The 18,347-nt window shown below is 44.0% G+C and overlaps 1 protein-coding gene across 2 annotated transcripts in view; it reads right to left on the bottom strand.

Moving 5' to 3' along the window:
* Positions 1 to 15,268: 15,268 nt before the first annotated feature.
* sdad1 (SDA1 domain containing 1) overlaps positions 15,269 to 18,347 on the bottom strand; it is an 87,015-nt gene continuing 83,936 nt past the window's right edge. For both annotated transcript variants that reach the window (XM_041198687.1, XM_041198695.1), the window contains exon 21: positions 15,269 to 15,491. In XM_041198687.1, coding sequence (XP_041054621.1) covers positions 15,441 to 15,491 — 51 coding nt within the window. In that variant the 3' untranslated portion in view covers positions 15,269 to 15,440. The remainder of the gene's footprint in view (positions 15,492 to 18,347) is intronic.

Raw genomic sequence — 18,347 nt, 5'->3', positions numbered from 1 at the left:
CACAGTATCCAGGTGTTTCTCCCCCTGCCTTAAGTTGCGCAGTATTTGCATTTCCAGATCAATAACCCTGATCCGGAATTCCTCAAGTTGTTTACGCTTTCTGCAGACGTATTTGTCATGGATTGCCTTGGTGTCCAAAAACTTCCACACCTCACAGCTGCAACGTAACACATTCTAACTTATGTTATTTAGTTAATTTACTTTAATTAATTTCTTCCTATGTATGCCACCATTTACTGTTTTTATTGAATACTAGTACCACTGACAACTAAAGGTTATATGCTTCTTAACTACAAAGTATGTGTTTTAGATGTTTGCTTAAATAACTTTATTTTTATTGTTTTGTTAATCTTTATTTTTTGTGGTGAGGAAGGTTAGTTGCCTAAATTTTCCAATTGTTATTGTTTTAACACTGCTGTTAATCCATTTATACGGGTCAATGTTGATCTTAAAATAATACCAACTGGAAGATTTAGGTCAACGTAAAGTACCTTTACAGGGCTCAACTTGTTCATATTGCAATGTTTTCTTCACTGTTACATTGCAAGGTATTTGTTCTCAGGCCATTAGTATTATCTGGTCTTCTAATAGGTTTTGCTTGGAAGACACCAATGAAAAACAAGTGTGAATGTTCCGAGGTAAATTATTCCTGAGTGACTACAGATCCAACCACTATTTGGATAATAGCATCTGACTGTGTGACTTTCTTTGTAGGGCAAACTAAAGTAGCTCAGGTGTAAAATTGATCAAAATTTAACGGTTTGACTGTTAAATAGTTACATGTTAAAGAATACCTACCCAGAAATTTCATAAACAAGATTGATAAGAAGTCCATCTCCAAGGCTTATACCTAGGGCTTTACTTATTCCTTGAATTTCTGCTTCGTAGGGTTGTGGTAACATGTGGCCTAGTTGGGTTGCTAGCTGTTCAACAATGGGAATCACCCACTTGGGGGCAACAGAACTGTAACATAAAGATTCGATTGTTTCAAGGACATTTGTCATTAATTTTGTTAAAGCAGTTGAAAAATATACATGTATGAACAATTACATTTGCTAATCAAAACAGCTTGTTCACAAATAACAAAATATTAATCTACAAGTATTTCAAGATACCAAGCACAAATGTTTGGGAAATACTGAATGCATAAAATTTACACGCTGGACTAGGAAAGTCTGTCAAGGCTCAATTATCTTCTGGAGCAATTTTTTCAGATCGAACATAAAAGTCTTGTTCTGAAAGACGAACTTCTGATTAGAAGATGGCAAATTCAGTTGGATTTCATATTTTTGCAAGCCTTCTAATATCAATTTCCTGTGGCAGGCAAGAAATGGTGCCACTGTTAGTTAGACCCATGTTGCCTATTTAATATTGACAATACCAAATAGCTGGAAGTGCAAGATGGAAATAGCACATCATACTCTATAGGGCATCTGAGATCTGAGTGAACAGGGCAAACAACCATACATCTCCTTAACCAGTCAGATTGAAGGGTTGTGAAATTTACAGTGCAAATACTGAAAAGGAAATGTAAATGTTATGCCATTTGTGTATAAGTAACGGCCAACACAATTGGCCTTGCTGTTAGTTTGTCAGCATTATTTCGACATATTGCTGAAAAAAGACACATGCTGTCTTCTTGCACTCATCAGGACAATTCACAAGAACACCAAATTGTAAAGGAAACAACAATTTATACTGCATGAGAGGAGTGCTGACTGGTTGTGAGTGGGGGGGCGGAGGGGGAGGAAAGTGTGTATAAGGGAAGGGGTGACATCGTTGGGCAGGCGGCTGTGCAGTTTTGGGGCGACAGCCCTATTTAAAAAGTGCAAGTCAATAAACTCAAGACAGACCTTAAACAGCGTGTCTTCAGTTTATGATTAAAATGGTAAGTGGCTTCCATGGATTTACACTCGTCATTTGACCTAGTGACTGTTGCAGGAGCCGAGACCGGAAGGTGTAAATGATCCAGCGTAAAATGGGAAATGGGCAGATTAAATAAAGTCAGCGGCGGACACATCCTCTCCACCGCTGTCTGAAAGCTATGGGCCATTGGGGCGACACACTCACTCCGCCAGTAAATAATACTAAACAATATAACCACTCGGAACAAACCTAGAGACTGCAGGAAAGTAAAATCAAAAGCACAAGTGAGAGTTTAGGTACCAGGTGTAAAACATACACGAAAAATTACACTGGAAAGAAGAACCCAACAGAAACAAATGGGACAACATCAAAACAAAACTCCTATCAACAGAAATGAGAGAGATCAGAGTGGCTGAATATTCCAGGTATAAAGACATGACCATGAAGAGAATACACAAAGCATCATTGCCGGGGGACAGCAGCCCCTGTCCTCACCCGATAACCTGGTGCACGATCCGCCGTAACTGCGTCGCATCGTAATGTCTCAGCACCGGCTCCCAACGCTGGTAAGGCGGCATCTCTAAACTCACATTGAAACGCGGAGGAGAGAAATCCCCCCGGCCTCCGGGCAATAAACAGAGTGACAGCAACTGTAAATAGAGCAACATTTGAAACAGGGACAGGAACCAGTGTGGATTAACCTCTGCTCAGCAACAGGGAAGTCACTTTAATGCTCAGCTTCCAGTGGCAGGAAGTCCAACCCCTCTCGCTGCCAGACATGTCGAAGAAACCTCATTGTCTTCAAGATTTCTGTTTGCTCCATATGGAATATACACACTCTTGGTGTGAGCACACACCATCTGATGCTCCTTTACTACAGCCCCTTTGATCATGAAGGACCATATCCTACTTTAAACGCAGCTGTCAACCACTCAAAAAAAGTTATAGCTAAAAAAAACTCAAAGGCCCATGGTCAAGAGCTTGCTGCAAGGTACCAGATATTGGGGGGGGGGGGGGGAGGAATTTAGCCCCCAAAAAGCAGGTGGGTTGGATCAGGCGGCAGCTTAAAACATCTGAATCCAGGCCTCAACCCATCTACTTATGGTTTTAATGGAGGAGGGACAGGCAGGGGTGCAGGTGACCCACCCTGCCTCCTCAACAAGGCCTCCAACCTCCTCTGGACTGCCTCCACGTCAATCAGGTTGGCCTCCAGGCGGGGAATCTGGTGTAAAAGCAAAATGACACAGAAAGAAACACTCAGCAGGTCTAGCAGTGCCTGTGGATAGAGAAAAACAGTTGAATATGACTCTTCTTCAGGGCTGTTAATCCAGTCACTGTGAGTTAAACGCCCCCATAGTGTGCAGGGGAATTCTAACCTACACATTCACCGTGCTTCATACCCACCTTCAGGTGAGGTTCCCCAAAGTTGTTGTTCAGTCGGGACCCCTCAATTTGTCACTGTTTGGCTGGGACACCCCCAAATTGTTATGCCCCGGGTAAGGAAGGATGAACTGGCTCCCTGTCATTATTCACTCCCCCAGGCCTCCCCACCTCAGTCGCAAGAAGATGTAATCTAAAAAGGATCCCTTTCACGGATACCTTTTTCCCAGGCCCAATTGTTCTGCTTTTGAGGGAGACAATTTGATCACACTTTCTTGAATTAAATGTAAGAGTAAGTTTATTAACTACTAAAGGCAAGAAAGGATAAAAACATATGCATATACGGTCATACAGTTTAAAAGTAAGAATTTAACTTGAAGTAAATGAATATATATAAGGGTATATAGAACAGTTCTTGGGGAGTAGGTGATTGAGTGTTGCGATTTGAGATTCCAGTAGAATTGACTCTGGTAGATGAATAGTCAGTTTCGAGGTTCCAGTGGAGTTGACTCCAGTAGATGAATAGTCAGTTTCACGGTTCCAGTAATGTTGAACTCAGTAAAGAGGGAGAGAGATCAGGATACCTGCAAAATTACGATTTGCAGGGGTACTGTGTGTGGCTGTTACTTCTGAGTCAAACTTCCAGCACTTGCTCTCTCTCAGAACACCCACCAACAGACAGATACCAGGGCAGCTTTTCAGTTCACTTTTAACTCCTTCTTTGTATATTTCAAGTTGGAAGCAAATTCACAAATCTGTTTGGGCATTGCTCACAGGATTTCTTGATAAGGTAATACTTATCTCCCATTATGTCCCACTGTCTCTATCAGAGGGAGCAATTAGTTTCTGGATGTCTTTAGAACAATTTTGTCTCGCAACAAGGTGGGGTTCCATTACCTCTTAGGTAGTCACCCTACAGCATTCCAGCACTGGCTTGTGTACATTTTTAAAAACTCATGTCTTATTTTTAAAGTCCAATATTTCCGGACGCAATTTGGTGTTTTTCCTTCATTATCATGACACTTTCCCTCCTCCCCGGAATGAAATGAGATTCATTCTAATATCATTACAAAAAAGGGAAAAACTTATAAAAAAAATACTCTTATACACACATTCGTTCTTTTAGCAATGGTCAATTTACCCTTTCCGGTTCTAACTGGGTTCCTTTAATTTCTGGCTACTGTGCTAAAGCTTGCAATAGAACCCACACCAGGAACCTCATGATTTCCTGTTTTGTGGTGTGAATGGGGAACTGTGCTACAGCTTGTACTTTGGCAGCCCTGGGCAGTATCTGTCCTCAATCGCATTTGATTTCCCAGGAATGTGGATGATTTTTAAGTGGTACGGCTGGAAGAACAAACTCCAATGGAATAACCTGGCATTTTTGCTCTTAAATTTTTCCACAAAATTTAATGGATTGTGCTCAGTATAGAGTGCGGTTTCTCTATACACATTTTGGACAGATATCTCAGTGTTTGAAAGCCAGTAGTAAAGTGAGGGTCTCCTTCTCTACTGTGGAGTACCATTTCTGATGCTTGTTTGTTTTTTTAGAGAAGTGCCCGATTGGTCTCTCTATTCTGTAATCGTCTTCCTGTAGGAGAACAGTCCCCAACCCGAGGTCACTCTCATCAATGGCTACTTTAAATGCCTGATTAAAGTCCGGGTCTGCAAGCACAGGCTCGCTTATTTAAATGGCCTTCTGCCTTTCGAAAACTGTCTGGCATTTCTCAGTCCACACTACCTTTGCTTTTTTCTGTAGTAGGTTTGTCAGTAGGGAGGCTACTGTGCTAAAGCTTGCAATAGAACCCACACCAGGAACCTCATGATTTCCTGTTTTGTGGTGTGAATGGGGAACTGTGCTACAGCTTGTACTTTGGCAGCCCTGGGCAGTAACTGTCCTTGACCTACTATGTGTTCCAGATAGGTCAATTTAGCCTTAGCGAACCCACTCTTTGCAAGATTGACCACTAGGCCAGCTGACTGTACTTTCTGGAAGAGGGCTTCCAGTTGTTCTAAGTGAGTTTCCCAGATGTCTCTGTACACTACGAGGTCATCCAGGTACACGATGCAATTGGATAAGCCCACCACTACCTGGCTCATTAGCTTTGGGAAGGTGACTGGGGTATTTCGGAGTCCAAAGGGCATAACTCGCCACTGGTATAACCCATCCGGAGTTACGAAGGTGGAGATTTCCTTCGCGCGGGTCTTCAAGGGAACTGCCAGTATCCCATGGATAAATCTATCTTTGTGATACAGGCTGCTTTGTCTGCCCTATCTATGCAGTCTTCCAGTCAGGGTATTGGATAGGAGTCGGCTCTGGTTACTGCATTAACTTCTCGGTAGTCAGTGCAGAACCTTGTGGAGCCGTCTGGCTTGGGCACGAGCACAATTGGGGAGCTCCAGCTCTGTGCTAGGCTCTATTTGTTGGTGCTCCAGCATGTAGTTAATCTCCTCCCACACCTGGGCCAGCTTCTCTGGGCCTCAACAATAGGGATGTTGCCTAATGGAAGGGGCCTCCTCCCGCATCCACATCATGTTGGGTTAGGGTGGTGCAGCCTGCCTCGTCCCTGCACAAACATTTAAATACTTTGAGCAGCCTCGTCAAGTCTGCTTGCTGTTCTGCACCTAGGTGGGAGAACACAGAGTCTAAGTTCACTCGTATCTCTGTATTGGTTAGCTGCATAGTAGGGGGTTCAGTGTGGGCCTCACCCATGTCACCCTCTGATTCATCCCCTCTGCTACCCTCCTCCTCTAGGTCGGTGGCAATGGGACAGACCGTTACCTGCCTGTCCCCTTCTTGGCTGTGATGTCGCTTTATCATGTTGACATGACACAGCCTTTGCTTTTCCCCGATCTGGGGTCTCTATCAGATAGTTCAATTCCCCGAGTTTCTTTGCTATTCTGTACGGGCCACTGAAACTGGGCCTGTAAAGGTTCACCTGGTATTGGGAGGAGCACAAACCAAAGTCTCCTGGCTGAAAAGTTCAGGCCTTGGCATGTTTGTCTGCCAGTTTTTTTTCATAGCCGTCTGGGAGATATTCAAGTGCGCTTGGGTCACCTTGCAGGCACTCATAAGTTGCTCCCGGAACACTGTTATGTAGTCTAACATGGAGACTTCTTCCTTCTGTTCTAAAAGCCTCTCCTTGATTAGTTTCAGGGGTTCTCACACTTGGTGCCCGTAAACTAATTCAAACAGAGTAAACCCGGTGGACTCATCGAGTAAGTCCCTGGTAGCAAACAGAAGGAAACCTAGCCCTTTATCCCAGTCATGGGGGTACTTGTGGCAGTATGCCCTGATCATTGTTTTAGGGTCTAGGTGGTACCATTCTAGCCCCCTCGGGACTGCGGGTGATATGCTGAAGACTTCAGTTGGGTCACACCCAGATTACCCATGACTTCCTGGAATATCTTGGACAATAAAATTTGAGCCCTGATCTGACTGGATCTTGGTGGGCAGACCATACCTGGTAAAGGATTGGGTCATTTCTCTCACCACTGTTCTGGCAGATATGGTTCTCAGGGGAACAGCCTCTGGGAAACAGGTAACTATGTCCATGATGGTAAGGATATACCTGTGGCCCCCTTTTGTTTTGGGCCGGGGCCCACACAGTCCACTTGCTGAATGATTCCCCAAAAGCCGCACGGGAATCATAGGTGCAGGTTTTATTGCAGGTTGGGTTTTCCCACAGTCTGTCATGTAGGGCAGGCTCTGCAAAACCTTACTACGTCCCTGTGGAGGTGTGGCCAGTAGAAATGCTGGCTGATGCGGGTTTGAGTTCTGCGTATTGGAATTTCGTCAGCAAGCTGCAATATTTCCCTATGGTGCCTCAGTGGCACCACTACTGGGTGGATCACTGTCCACTCGTCATTTGCAGATCTGTGAGGGGGTCTTCATTTCCTCATTAGTGCCTCATTTTTAATGTAGTAGCATTCAGGCACTGCTTCTGCCTCAGCCTCATTGTGAGCAGTCTGAGCTAATGTTTTACTGTGGGTCAGCTTGTATAACTACAGCCACCAAGGAAGATTTATTTATTACCTCCTTAGGGTCTTCTAGACTCCCGATAAAGGCTTCACATAACCAGGCTGTAGGGTCTTCAGTCTGCGGTGCCACTTCAGTTTCCTCTGTTGGAGCTTGTCTGGCCATAGACCGCATTACTACAGTCAGGGAAAATGCCAGGCACTTTCTCCTGCAGCTGTTCTGTCTCCCTGACCTCAGCTTCTCTGAGACCACTGGCGATGTTATTACCTTTCATCCCGCCAGGTCATTGCCGAGGAGCAGGTTGATCCTGTCCACAGGTAAACTGGGGACAACACCCATGGTCAATGGGCCTGATCCAAGGTCGCACTCCAAATGAAGCCAGTATCGGGGGGATCGGCATGTAACCTCCTTCAATCCCCTTTACCAGCACCTTGATACTTATGGTGCTTTTTGGTGAGAAGTTCATGCCTTTTTCCAGCAGTAGAGTCTGGCTGGTCCCTGTATCCTTTTGTATAACTACAGGCTTATTCACCTCACCCTGGAGAAATGTGGTGACCCTTCCTTCAGATACAAAATCCCAGTTCTCTTCAGGGATTCGTTTAACCTTGTCCACGCTGTCGGGAGCGCCCCTACAGGGATTCACAGCCACAGTCAGATCCATAGCCCGGTCTGCTATGCTCTTTGACAGACTCCCATTCTCCATCCAGGGCGGGGGATGGTTGGGGGGGGGGGGGGGGGGGGGGGGGGGGGGGAGGGGATGTTGTGTTGGGTATGTGCCCTGATAAATCCCACTGTTTTTTCCTGTAGCCTCCAGCAGTTAGCCTGGACGTGCCCGACCTTCTGGCAGTTAAAACATACAGACTTCTTGGCTTCAATCTACATCTTGGCACCACCCTTTCTGTCCTGAGGGTGGTCCCCAGCATTTCCCTCTCTCCCATAGGTGCTCAGTTTCCTATCGCTTTCTCCACCTCTAACCTTCCCAGTTGGTTGGGGGTGACTAAGGGAAGGTCTCTTCTGGGACAAGGGTTTGTGGATCAGCTCATAATCACCATCAGTCAATGTGGCTGCCTGCCTGACCCGTTACCATCTGTTCCTCTAGGTGTGTTCTTATTGAAAAGGGTAGGGAATTTTTATACTCCTCCAGGAGAATTATCTCACGGAGCTTTTCGTGAGTGGCCTCTGTTTTAAGTGCCTGCACCCACTGGTCAAAAGCAAGTGGCTTAGGCCTTTCAAATCCTTGGTACATCTGGTCAGGCCGTTTCCTGAGGATACGGAATTTCTGACGGTACGCCTCTTCCACTAACTGGCATGCATGTAAAATAGCCCTTTTTACTGCCTCATAGTCAGTGACACTTTCCTCAGGTGGGAGGGAGTAAACCTCGTGAGTCTTCCCTGAAAGTTTACTCTGCAGTAATAGGGCCACTTTAACTGCTGTGCTAACCGCTCGAAAGATATAAAGAAAGCCTCCACCTCTGCTTCATCAAACTTAGGGATTAGATGAGCAAACTGGGTTGTCTCAATCATTAAATCTGAGGGTCTTCAAGGGACGCAGCAGGATTCCTACTTGCTATTTTACTTGAAATTCTTTTTCATCTTTTCTGAAATTCTCCCTCTTCCCTTAGTGCCCTTTCCTTTTCTCTCTCCTGAAATTCTAATTTCCACTTCTCCAATTTTAATTTCTCTACTGCTATGCTATCCATTTCATCGTCCTCAGTTTCCACCTGTAGACCATTGGCCACCCCTTTCAAAATTTCAGGTTTTCTAGCTTTCAGCCGAAATTCAAATCCTAAACACCTTACTATCTCTTTTAACTGTTCGAGGGACAGAACTTTTAGACCCTCAGAAGTAACTGCTTCTGGTTCTGCTGGAAAGGTTCTAGCATAAAAGTGGAAATTTTAACACTTCAGTAGTATAGACTCAAGAAAGTAGTTTTGCAGTTTTGAAAAAATTGATTTCAGAAGGACAATTTACTTTTCCCAGTCTAATTCGTTCGTTTTGTATGTGGGAAAAATATTCTAGACTTCGAGCCCCCAGTTTGTTCAAATCCCTGACGAGCGCTTCAGTTTGTTATGACCCCCCACCCCACCGGTGAGGTTCCCCAAAGTTGTTGATCCAGGTGAGACCCCTCAATTTGTCACCATCTGGCTGGGACACCCCCAAATTGTTATGCCCCAGGTGATGAGGGATAAACTGGCTCCCTGTCATTACTCAGCACCCCCGCCATTGTTCACAAGAAGATTTAATCTAAAAAGGATTCCTTTCATGGGACCTTTCTCCCAGACCCAATTGTTCTGGTTTTGAAGGAGCCAGTTTGATCAGACTTTCTTGAGTTAAAGATGAGTAAGTTTATTAACCACTAAAGACAAGAAAAGATAAAAACACATGCATATATGGTCATACAGGTTAAAAGTAAAAATTTAGCTTGAAGTAAGCGTATATATAACGGAACAGTTTTTAACCCCGGGGAGTCAGTGATTGATCGTTGTGATTCGAGATTCCAGTAGAATTGACTTCGGTAGACGAATAGGCGAGTTTGAGGTTCCAGTAAAGTTGACTGTGGTAGATGAATAGTCAGATTTGAGGTTCCATAGAGTTGACTCCAGTAGACAAATAGTCGTTTTTGAGATTCCAGTAGAGTTGAATTTGGTAGAGAGGGAGCGAGATCAGAATACCTGCAAAATGGCGATTTGCAGGGGCACTGTCTGTGGCTGTCACTTCTGAGCCAAACTTCCAGCACTTTCTCTCTCTCTCAGAACATCCACCGCAGACAGACATCGGAGCAGCTTTTCAGCCCACTTTTAACCCCTTCTGTGTATATTCCAAGTGGGAAGCAAATCCACAAATCTGTCTGGGCATTGCCCACAGGATTTTTTGATGAGGTAATACTCATCTCCCAATATGTCCCATTGTCTCTATGGGAGGGAGCAATTAGTTTCTGGATGTCTTTAGAAGCACGTTGTCTGACAACAAGGGGGGGTTCCATTACCCCTTAGGGAATCACCCTGCAGCATTCCAGCCGGTGGTTTATGTGTATTTAAAACTCAGGTCTTATTTTTAAAGTCCAATATTTCTGGATGCAAGTTGGTGTTTTTTCCTTCATTATCATGACACAACAGGTTAGCTTATTTAAAATCCAGCCCATTTTCCAAGGTCTTTATTTGTGTTTTGGGGATTACATTTCTCAATTCAGTTGACTTATTTGTAAAAGAAAACCTAAGACCTCACAGAAAATGAAAAGTAGTTGCTATAGTGTGTTGTAAGTGTTGATGTTCAAAGAGATTAGGTGTACTCGTAAAAGGAATGCAGAAAGTTAGCATGCAGGTACAGCAAACAATTTGGAGAGTAAATGGCATGTTGACCCTTATTGGAAGAGAATTGGAGTTCAAGAATAAAGAAGTCTTGCTACAATTGTACAGGGGTTTGATGATACCACATCTGGAATACTGCTTGCGGTTTTGGTCTCCATATTTAAGGAAGGATATATTTGCATTGGAGGCAGAATAGCAAAAGTTCACAAATTGGTCCCTGGAACGAGGGGGTTGCCCTAAGGATGAGAGGTTGAGTAAATTGGTCTTGTATTCTCTGGAGTTAGAAGAATGAGGGGCTATCTCAATGAAACATAAAAGATTCTGAAGGGGCTTGGTATGGGAGATGCCGTTGGATTGTTTCCGTTGATCAGGGAATCTAGAACAAGGAGGCACAGTCTCTGGATAAGGGGCCAATTGTTTAGGTTGGAGATGAGGGGAAATGTCTTCAAAGGGTTGTCAATCTTTGGAATTCTCTACTCCAAAGGGCTGTGGATGTTCCATCATCGAATATATTTAATGTTGTATAGGCAGAATTTTTGATCTCTCAGGATATCAAGAGATATGGGGAGCAGGTGGGAAAATGTGATTGAAGCCCAAGGTTAGCCATGATGGTATTGAATGGCAGAGCAGGCTCAATGGTCTACTTTTACTCCTATTTCTTGTGTTCCTGTATTCTTGTGTGTAGTGGGGCATGAATCTGTCATGGCTTAAGCTGCAACATTATCCAATATGGCATCAATTGTAAGCTAATGTTGGTGTGGACGGAAGGGAATAATAGCAATTTACCTATTTTCTTGATGATGAAGAGAAAAGTAGTAGACCATAAAACATAGGAGCAGAAGTAGGCCTTTCAGCCCATTGAGTGTGCTCTGCCATTCAATGAGATCATGACTGATCTGATAATCCTCAATTCCACTTTCCTGCCTTTTCTCCATAACCCTTGATTCCCTTACTGATTAAAAATCTGTCTATCTCAGCCTTGAATATACTTAACAGCCCTATGTGGTAAAGAATTCCACAGATTTACTACTCTCAGAGAAGAATTTCCTCTTCATCACTGTCTTAAATGGGCAGCCCCTTACTCTGAGATTATGATCTCTGGTCCTAGACTCTCCCACAAGGGGAAACAACCTCTCAGCATCTATCCTGTCAAGCCCCCTAAGAATCTTATATGTTTCAATAAGGTCGCCTCTCATTCTTATAAACTCCAATGAGTACAGGCCCAAACTACTTAACCTCTGCTCCATAAGAAAATTCCTCTATACCCGGGATCAACCTAGGAAACCTTCTCTGGACTGCTTCCAATGCCGGTATATCTTTCCTTAGATAAGGGGACCAAAACTGTTCACAGTATTCTAGGTGTGGTCTAACTAGTGCCTTGTATAGTTTTAGCAAGACTTCCCTATTTTTATACTCCAATCTCTTTGAAATAAAGGCCAACATTCCATTTGCCCTCCCTATTAGCTGCTGAACGTTTGTTAGCTTTTTGTGATTCATGCACAAGGACAACCAAATCCCTCTGTGCTGCAGCTTTCTCCATTTAAATAATATTCAACTCCTCTGTTCTTCCTGCCAAAGTGCATAACCTCACATTTTCCCTCATTATATTCCATCTACCAAGCTTTCGCCCATTCACTTAACCTGTCTATAGCCCTCTGTTGACTGTGTCATCCTCACCTCTTGCCTACCCACCTATTTTTGTGTCATCTGCAAACTTGCAACAATACATTCACTTCCCTCATCTTTTAAATAATTGTGGCCCCAGCACTGATCGCTGTGGCACTCCACTAGTTACAGGTTGCCATCCTGAAAATGCCACCCTTTTCCCAACTCTGTCTTCTATTAGTTAGCCAATCCTCTATCCATATATACTACCCCCAACACCATGGGCTCTTTTCTTTTTAAGTAGCCTTATGTGCTGTATCTTTATCGAATGCCTTTTGGAACACCAAATATATTACATCTACTGGTTCTCCTTTATCTATACTGCTTGTTAGCTCCTCAAAGAATTCATGTATCCGCTGGAGTTTAGAAGAGTAAGAGGTGACTTGATTGAAACATATAAGTTCCTGAGGGGTCTTGACAGGGTGAGCATGTTTCCTGTTGTGGGAGAATCTAGAGATAAGGGTCACTGTTTAAAAATAAGGGGTCACCTATTTAATACAGAGTTGAGGAAAAAAAAATTTCTTTGAGGGTTGAGAGACTTTGTAATTCTCTTCCTTAAAATATGGTAGAGGCAGAGTCTTTGACTATCTTTAAGGCAGAGGTAGATTCTTGATAAGTAAGGGAGAGAATGATTATCAGGGGTAGGCAGCAATGTGAAGTTGAGGTTAAAGTGAAATCAGCCATGGTCTTACTGAATGGCAGAGCAGGCTTGAGGGGCCGAATGGCTTACTCCTGCCCCTAATTTGTATGTTCGTAGTAGTCCTGGCAGTGCCAAGAGTATGTTAGTGGGCACTACTGGGACTGCAAGAGGAGAAGAAAGAAGACCCATGGATCCTTGGAGATAGGTAAGTCTGGAGTTTTGGATAGAGAAGGTTTGGGCAGGTCAGGGAGAGGGTGGTTTTAAGGCTGTGGGTGGCGAAGAAGAAAGGGAATGGGGGTTCCATCTTAGTTGGGGGGGGGGGGGCTGCCTCCTGATCCGCAAAGGGCTGTCCCAAAGATAGAACCCCATCCACTTCCTGCCCTTTGAAGAGAGAATGTTAAAAAAAATTGGGCAGCCTGACTGCTGAGACCAAACATTTTATGGTGTGGGCAGCATATTTTCAGGGTCACTTGTCTTGGTAACAAGCCTAATTGATTACCCTTGATTACCTATTAAAATATGGCAGGTGGGCTGCTGATTTCGGCACCTGCCCACTCCCCATATTATAGGGGTGAGCTTGGTGCCTCCCCCACTGCTGAAAACACAGTCAGGGCAAGTAAAATGTAGCTCACTTGTCTAGAATATGGCACCTTAGAGGAAGCGAGTGCTAAGAGGAAAGTCATTGAGACCTTCAACTGACATGTACTCAGTACTCTAAAAAAGGAAAGAGGCATGTCTGAGGTCAACCACTGGCAGAGGCTTGTGATGACAGGAGCAGGCTGCTATTAATGATAGCAGTTTTGTTAAGGAAATTACTTGCAGTTCCTGTAGGGGGTTTTCACAACTCAATGGGGCTTCAGCCTTCCCCATCTCCCTTTCATTTTCTTTAGAAGTGGTTCCTCCCAGTCACCTCAATACAAATCTCTCTGTACAGCCACTGTGAAGTCTGCTGGTGGCACTTTAAATCCTGCACTCTCAATCCCAGAATCATCATCCCACTTGCCATCCCTAATTGGATGATGATCTTGGAGGCAGGTTTTGAAAGCCTTTGGAACACCTCAGATAAGGAAGAAGTCCACACCCACATGCAGCAAAACATGGACAATATTCAGGCTTGCAATGATAAAGTTGCTAGTAACATTCATGCCAGGCAATGACCATCCCCAACAAGAGAATCTAACCATTTCCCATTGACATTCGATGACATTCCTATTGTTGAAACCCCACTATCAACATCCTGGGTGTTTCCATTGACCAGAAAATGAACTGGACCAGCCATATAAATACCGTGACTGAAAGAGTATGTCAGAGACTGGGAATCCGAGGAAGTAACTCGCCTCCTGACTCCCCAAAGCTTGTCCACTATCTACAAGATGCAACCGCCTCCCCAGCCTCTCAAACCCGGCCCCCAAACCCCACTGATACCCTGCATTTGCCTTCAGTCCTGCCTCTAGTAGCTCTTCTTCAGAGATAAAAACAAAAAACTGCGGATGCTGGAAATCCAAAACTAAAGCAGAATTACCTGGAAAAACTCAGCAGGTCTGGCAGCATCGGCGGAGAAGAAAAGAGTTGACGTTTCGAGTCTTCATGACCCTTCTTCAGAGACTGCCTATAGTCCCAGCAGTGGCCACCATTTGAAGTCTTGAGGGGAATTCTCCTGGATTTTCTTCTCCCTATCCCAGTGTGTCGAGACCAATTGCAGCTTTCCAGTAACCGCTCCTATAGTGGTCAGCTAATTTAGCACAGACTGGAAACTGGAAAATTCTGGTCAGTGTTATTCAGCACATCAGGTGGTGCATTTATTCACAAAGCCATCAGGAAAGCATGACCTCAGAAGCTTAATCATTCCCCACAAGTTACTTTTGGGTTTGCAAAACTCGCACTATCAAGTGGCTAGCTCCTAAAATCTGTATCCCTGTTCTGTGTGCCTTCTTTATTAAGCATAAATCCCAATCCATAATGAATTTTGTCTTTATCAAGTTGTAGTGTTTATCTTGGAAAATGTAACACTTTCTCATTTCAGGCATTTAGTAATTGCATTAAGTACAGGGTGAAGGGTAAGCCCCTAGTCTGGCCCAACGTGCCTTTGTCATAATCTCAGAAGGGCACCAAACTGCATCAGTGTGACCCATCATTATCCTCACCCTACAGTCTCTGAGTGAGACACTCACTTCGTGATAATGAGTGCCCACATTTAAATGCTCAACTAGAACCTTGATGAAGACTGCCCCAATTCATTTTACCTTGTTGGTCACAGGGGTCCAGAGACTTGCAGCCAAGCAATCTGGGTTGAAGTTGATTAAAAGGTCAATGGCCACTGTCCCCATCAGCATTTCTCTTTGCAACGAATCCAATTCAGTAGATATTATTTTTCTTTTTTAGACAAAGGTACAGGGAAAGATCAGTATGCATTGATTACGTTCATAGTTGTGATTTGGCATAGTTATTTTATTTTATAGATCAATTACTGTACAAAAATTAAAGAGAATTAAAATTCAAGTCTTTAGAAATATCTTCACAGTGTGATATTTTGTTTTTGTTGTAACATCCTGATTTTGATTGGAAGGAATAAAATTCTCGAAGTGTCCTAAAATTCCCGGATTCATTTCATTAAGTGTTTTTTTCTCTTCAAGAGAGCATCCCTCAGTGCAATCTGTCAAAAGAAATATATCTTGTAGGGTATGCAGACAGTCCATGTGCAGTGATCATCCTGATTGAACATTATGAACCATGCAATAATAGTTTATAATATAGGCAGAAAATACAACATTTGATTATGCACAGCTAGTTCATGTCTCATCCTCATTAAAGAGTCTAAACCACTGGTATATTCTACGAAAAGCAAGTGATCGAATGCTGAGCCCTATGGAAGTGCACTGGAAACGGTCTTCCGCTCACAAAAACACCAGTTAATCATTGCCCTTTGTTTCCTGCCTCTGAGCCAGTTTTGATTTCAACTTGTCACTTTCCCTTGGAGTCCTAGGGGCAGAATTTCTTGCTTGGCGCACAGGTGTGCGGCTGACCCGCTCAAGTGTGAAACAGCACGTGATGCTGTTGGGCGACGGTCCCGATGTCATCGCACACTCGCACGATGTTTCAGTCAGCAGCGCGCCTGCTGACAAATAAAGCGTCTATTAAGGTAATTAACATGGTAATCAATGGTGATTTTTCATTGCCTGTCCAATGTTACGGCAAATCGGCCAGGCAGCTGTTGCCTTCTTGAGGAAACCTCATCCAAGGGCTGGATGAGGTTTCTGATATTAACTAAAAAAAACAGAAACACGTTTGGATAGAACTTACATCAGCCATATGTTCAGGTGACTGATCCTGATATGTGGACAATTTTTTTTCGGCATTTGAAAATCTTTATTTATGGCTTTTGAATTCTTCAGCTCCCTGAGGCAGCTCTCTGTCTTCAGGGAGTTTTCTGTGAGCGCTCCCCTACACTGGCTTCAGTACTCGCCCTCCTCCCACCCCCAGCCCGGCAGCACTGAGCATTTCAGCGTGCCTCAATTGGCCAGCCAGTGTGAAATCATGGTCAAGGGCTAAATGCGGGCAGTGGCCTGTTTCCCAGCTGCTCCCGGGCCCGCCAACCGCGCCCACACGCCGAATTCAAAATCCTGCCCTAGGACTTGGGATTTTCTAGGTAGTCTGCCATGTGGGACCTTATCAAAATCCTTGCTAAAATCCATGTAGACTACATCAAACATACTACCCTCATCAACCGCTCTTGTTACCTACTCAAAAAATTTGATTAAGTCAGTCAGACATCATGAAAGAAACCACACTAACTGAGCAGGATTAATCTGTGCCTTTTTAAAATGACGATTTATACTGTCTCGCAAAACTTTTTGTCCACGGAGGTTAGACATTTTTTATTCTTACACAGGATATGGGCATCATTGGCTAGAACCGCATTTATTGCCCACCCCCAATTGTCCTTCAGGAGGTGGTGGTGAGCTGCCTTCTTGAACCACTGCAGTCCATGTGGTGTAGGTACATCCACAGTGCGGTTAGGAAGGGAGTTCCAGGATTTTGACCCAGCGACAGTGAAAGAACTGCGATATATTTCCAAGGATGATGTGTGACTTGGAGGGGAGCTTCCAGGTGATGTGTCTGCAGCCCTTTTACTTATAAGAGGTAGAAGTTGTGGGTTTGGAAGGTGATGTTGATGGGAGTTTTGGTGAGTTGCTGCAGTGCATCTTGTAAATGGTACACACTGCTGCCACTGTGCGTCAGCGGTGGAGGGAGTGAATGTTTAAGGTGTTGGATGGGGTGTCAATCAAGCAGGCTACTTTGTCCTGGATGGTGTCAAGCTTCTTAAGTGTGGTTGGAGCTACACTCATCCAGTCAAGTGGAGAGTATTCCATCACACTCCTAACTTGTGCCTTGTAGATGGTGGACAGGCCTTGGGGAATGAGGAGGTGAGTTACTTGCTGCAGAATTCCCAACCTCTGACCTGCTCTTGTAGCCACAGTATTTATGTGGGTGGTCCAGTTCAGTTTCTGGTCAATGGCAATGGCAAAGTGGGGGATTCAACAATGGTAATGTCATTGAATGTCAAGGGAAGATGGTTAGATTTTCTCTTGTTGGAGATGGTCATTGCCTGGCACTTGTGTGGCGTGACTGTTACTTGCCACTTATTAGCCCAAACCTGAATGTTGTCTAGGTCTTGCTGCATATGAACATGGACTGTTTCAGTATCTAAGGAGTTGTGAATGGTGCTAGACATTGTGCACTCATCAGCAAACATCCTCCATTTCTGACCTGATGATGGAGGGAAGGTCACTGATGAAATTTTTTCTCTGAGTGTTGTGAATCTTTGGAACTCTTTTCCACAGAGTGGTGCAGACAGGGTCAATGAACATTTTTAAAGCAGAGGTAGTAGATTCTTGGATAAAAAAAGGGATCAAAGGTTATTGAGCTTAGGCAGAAGGTGGAGTTGAGGCCACAATCAGATCAGCCATGATCTTATTGAATGGTGGGGCAGGCTCGAGGGGCCAAATGGCCGACTCCTGCTCCTAACTCATATGGTTGGGCCTAGGACACTAACTCCTGCAGCGATGTCCTGGGGCCACAGGATATTGATTGGCTTGTGATTACTCAGGCTATCCCTTCCTCCTTTTTTTAAATAATGGTGCATTGTTAGCTGTTCCCCAATCACATGCTTGTAGATAACTGGAGAATGGTTGTCAGAGCATCTGCTATTTCTCTACTTGCTTCTCTTAGTGACCTAGGATAAATTTCATCTGGGAACAGTAATTTATCCACTTTCAAGGATATTAAACATCTTAACATTCCCTCTCTCAGTATATTTGTGCCACCTAAGATTACACACTCCTCCTTAACTACAATGTCTGCTTCCTTCCCAAGTTTTGTGAAACAGATGCAAAGTATTCAAGAAGAAACATGCCCCTGACTTCTACCGCCACACGTAGGTTACCTTTTCGGTCTCTAATTGTCTCTACTCTTTCCTTAGTTATCCTCTTGCTCTTTATATATTGATAAA

This window comes from Carcharodon carcharias, chromosome 1 (genome assembly GCF_017639515.1).
Source record: "Carcharodon carcharias isolate sCarCar2 chromosome 1, sCarCar2.pri, whole genome shotgun sequence".
NCBI classification, from domain to species: domain Eukaryota; kingdom Metazoa; phylum Chordata; class Chondrichthyes; order Lamniformes; family Lamnidae; genus Carcharodon; species Carcharodon carcharias.
This window is presented reverse-complemented; position numbering and strand designations above follow the sequence as displayed.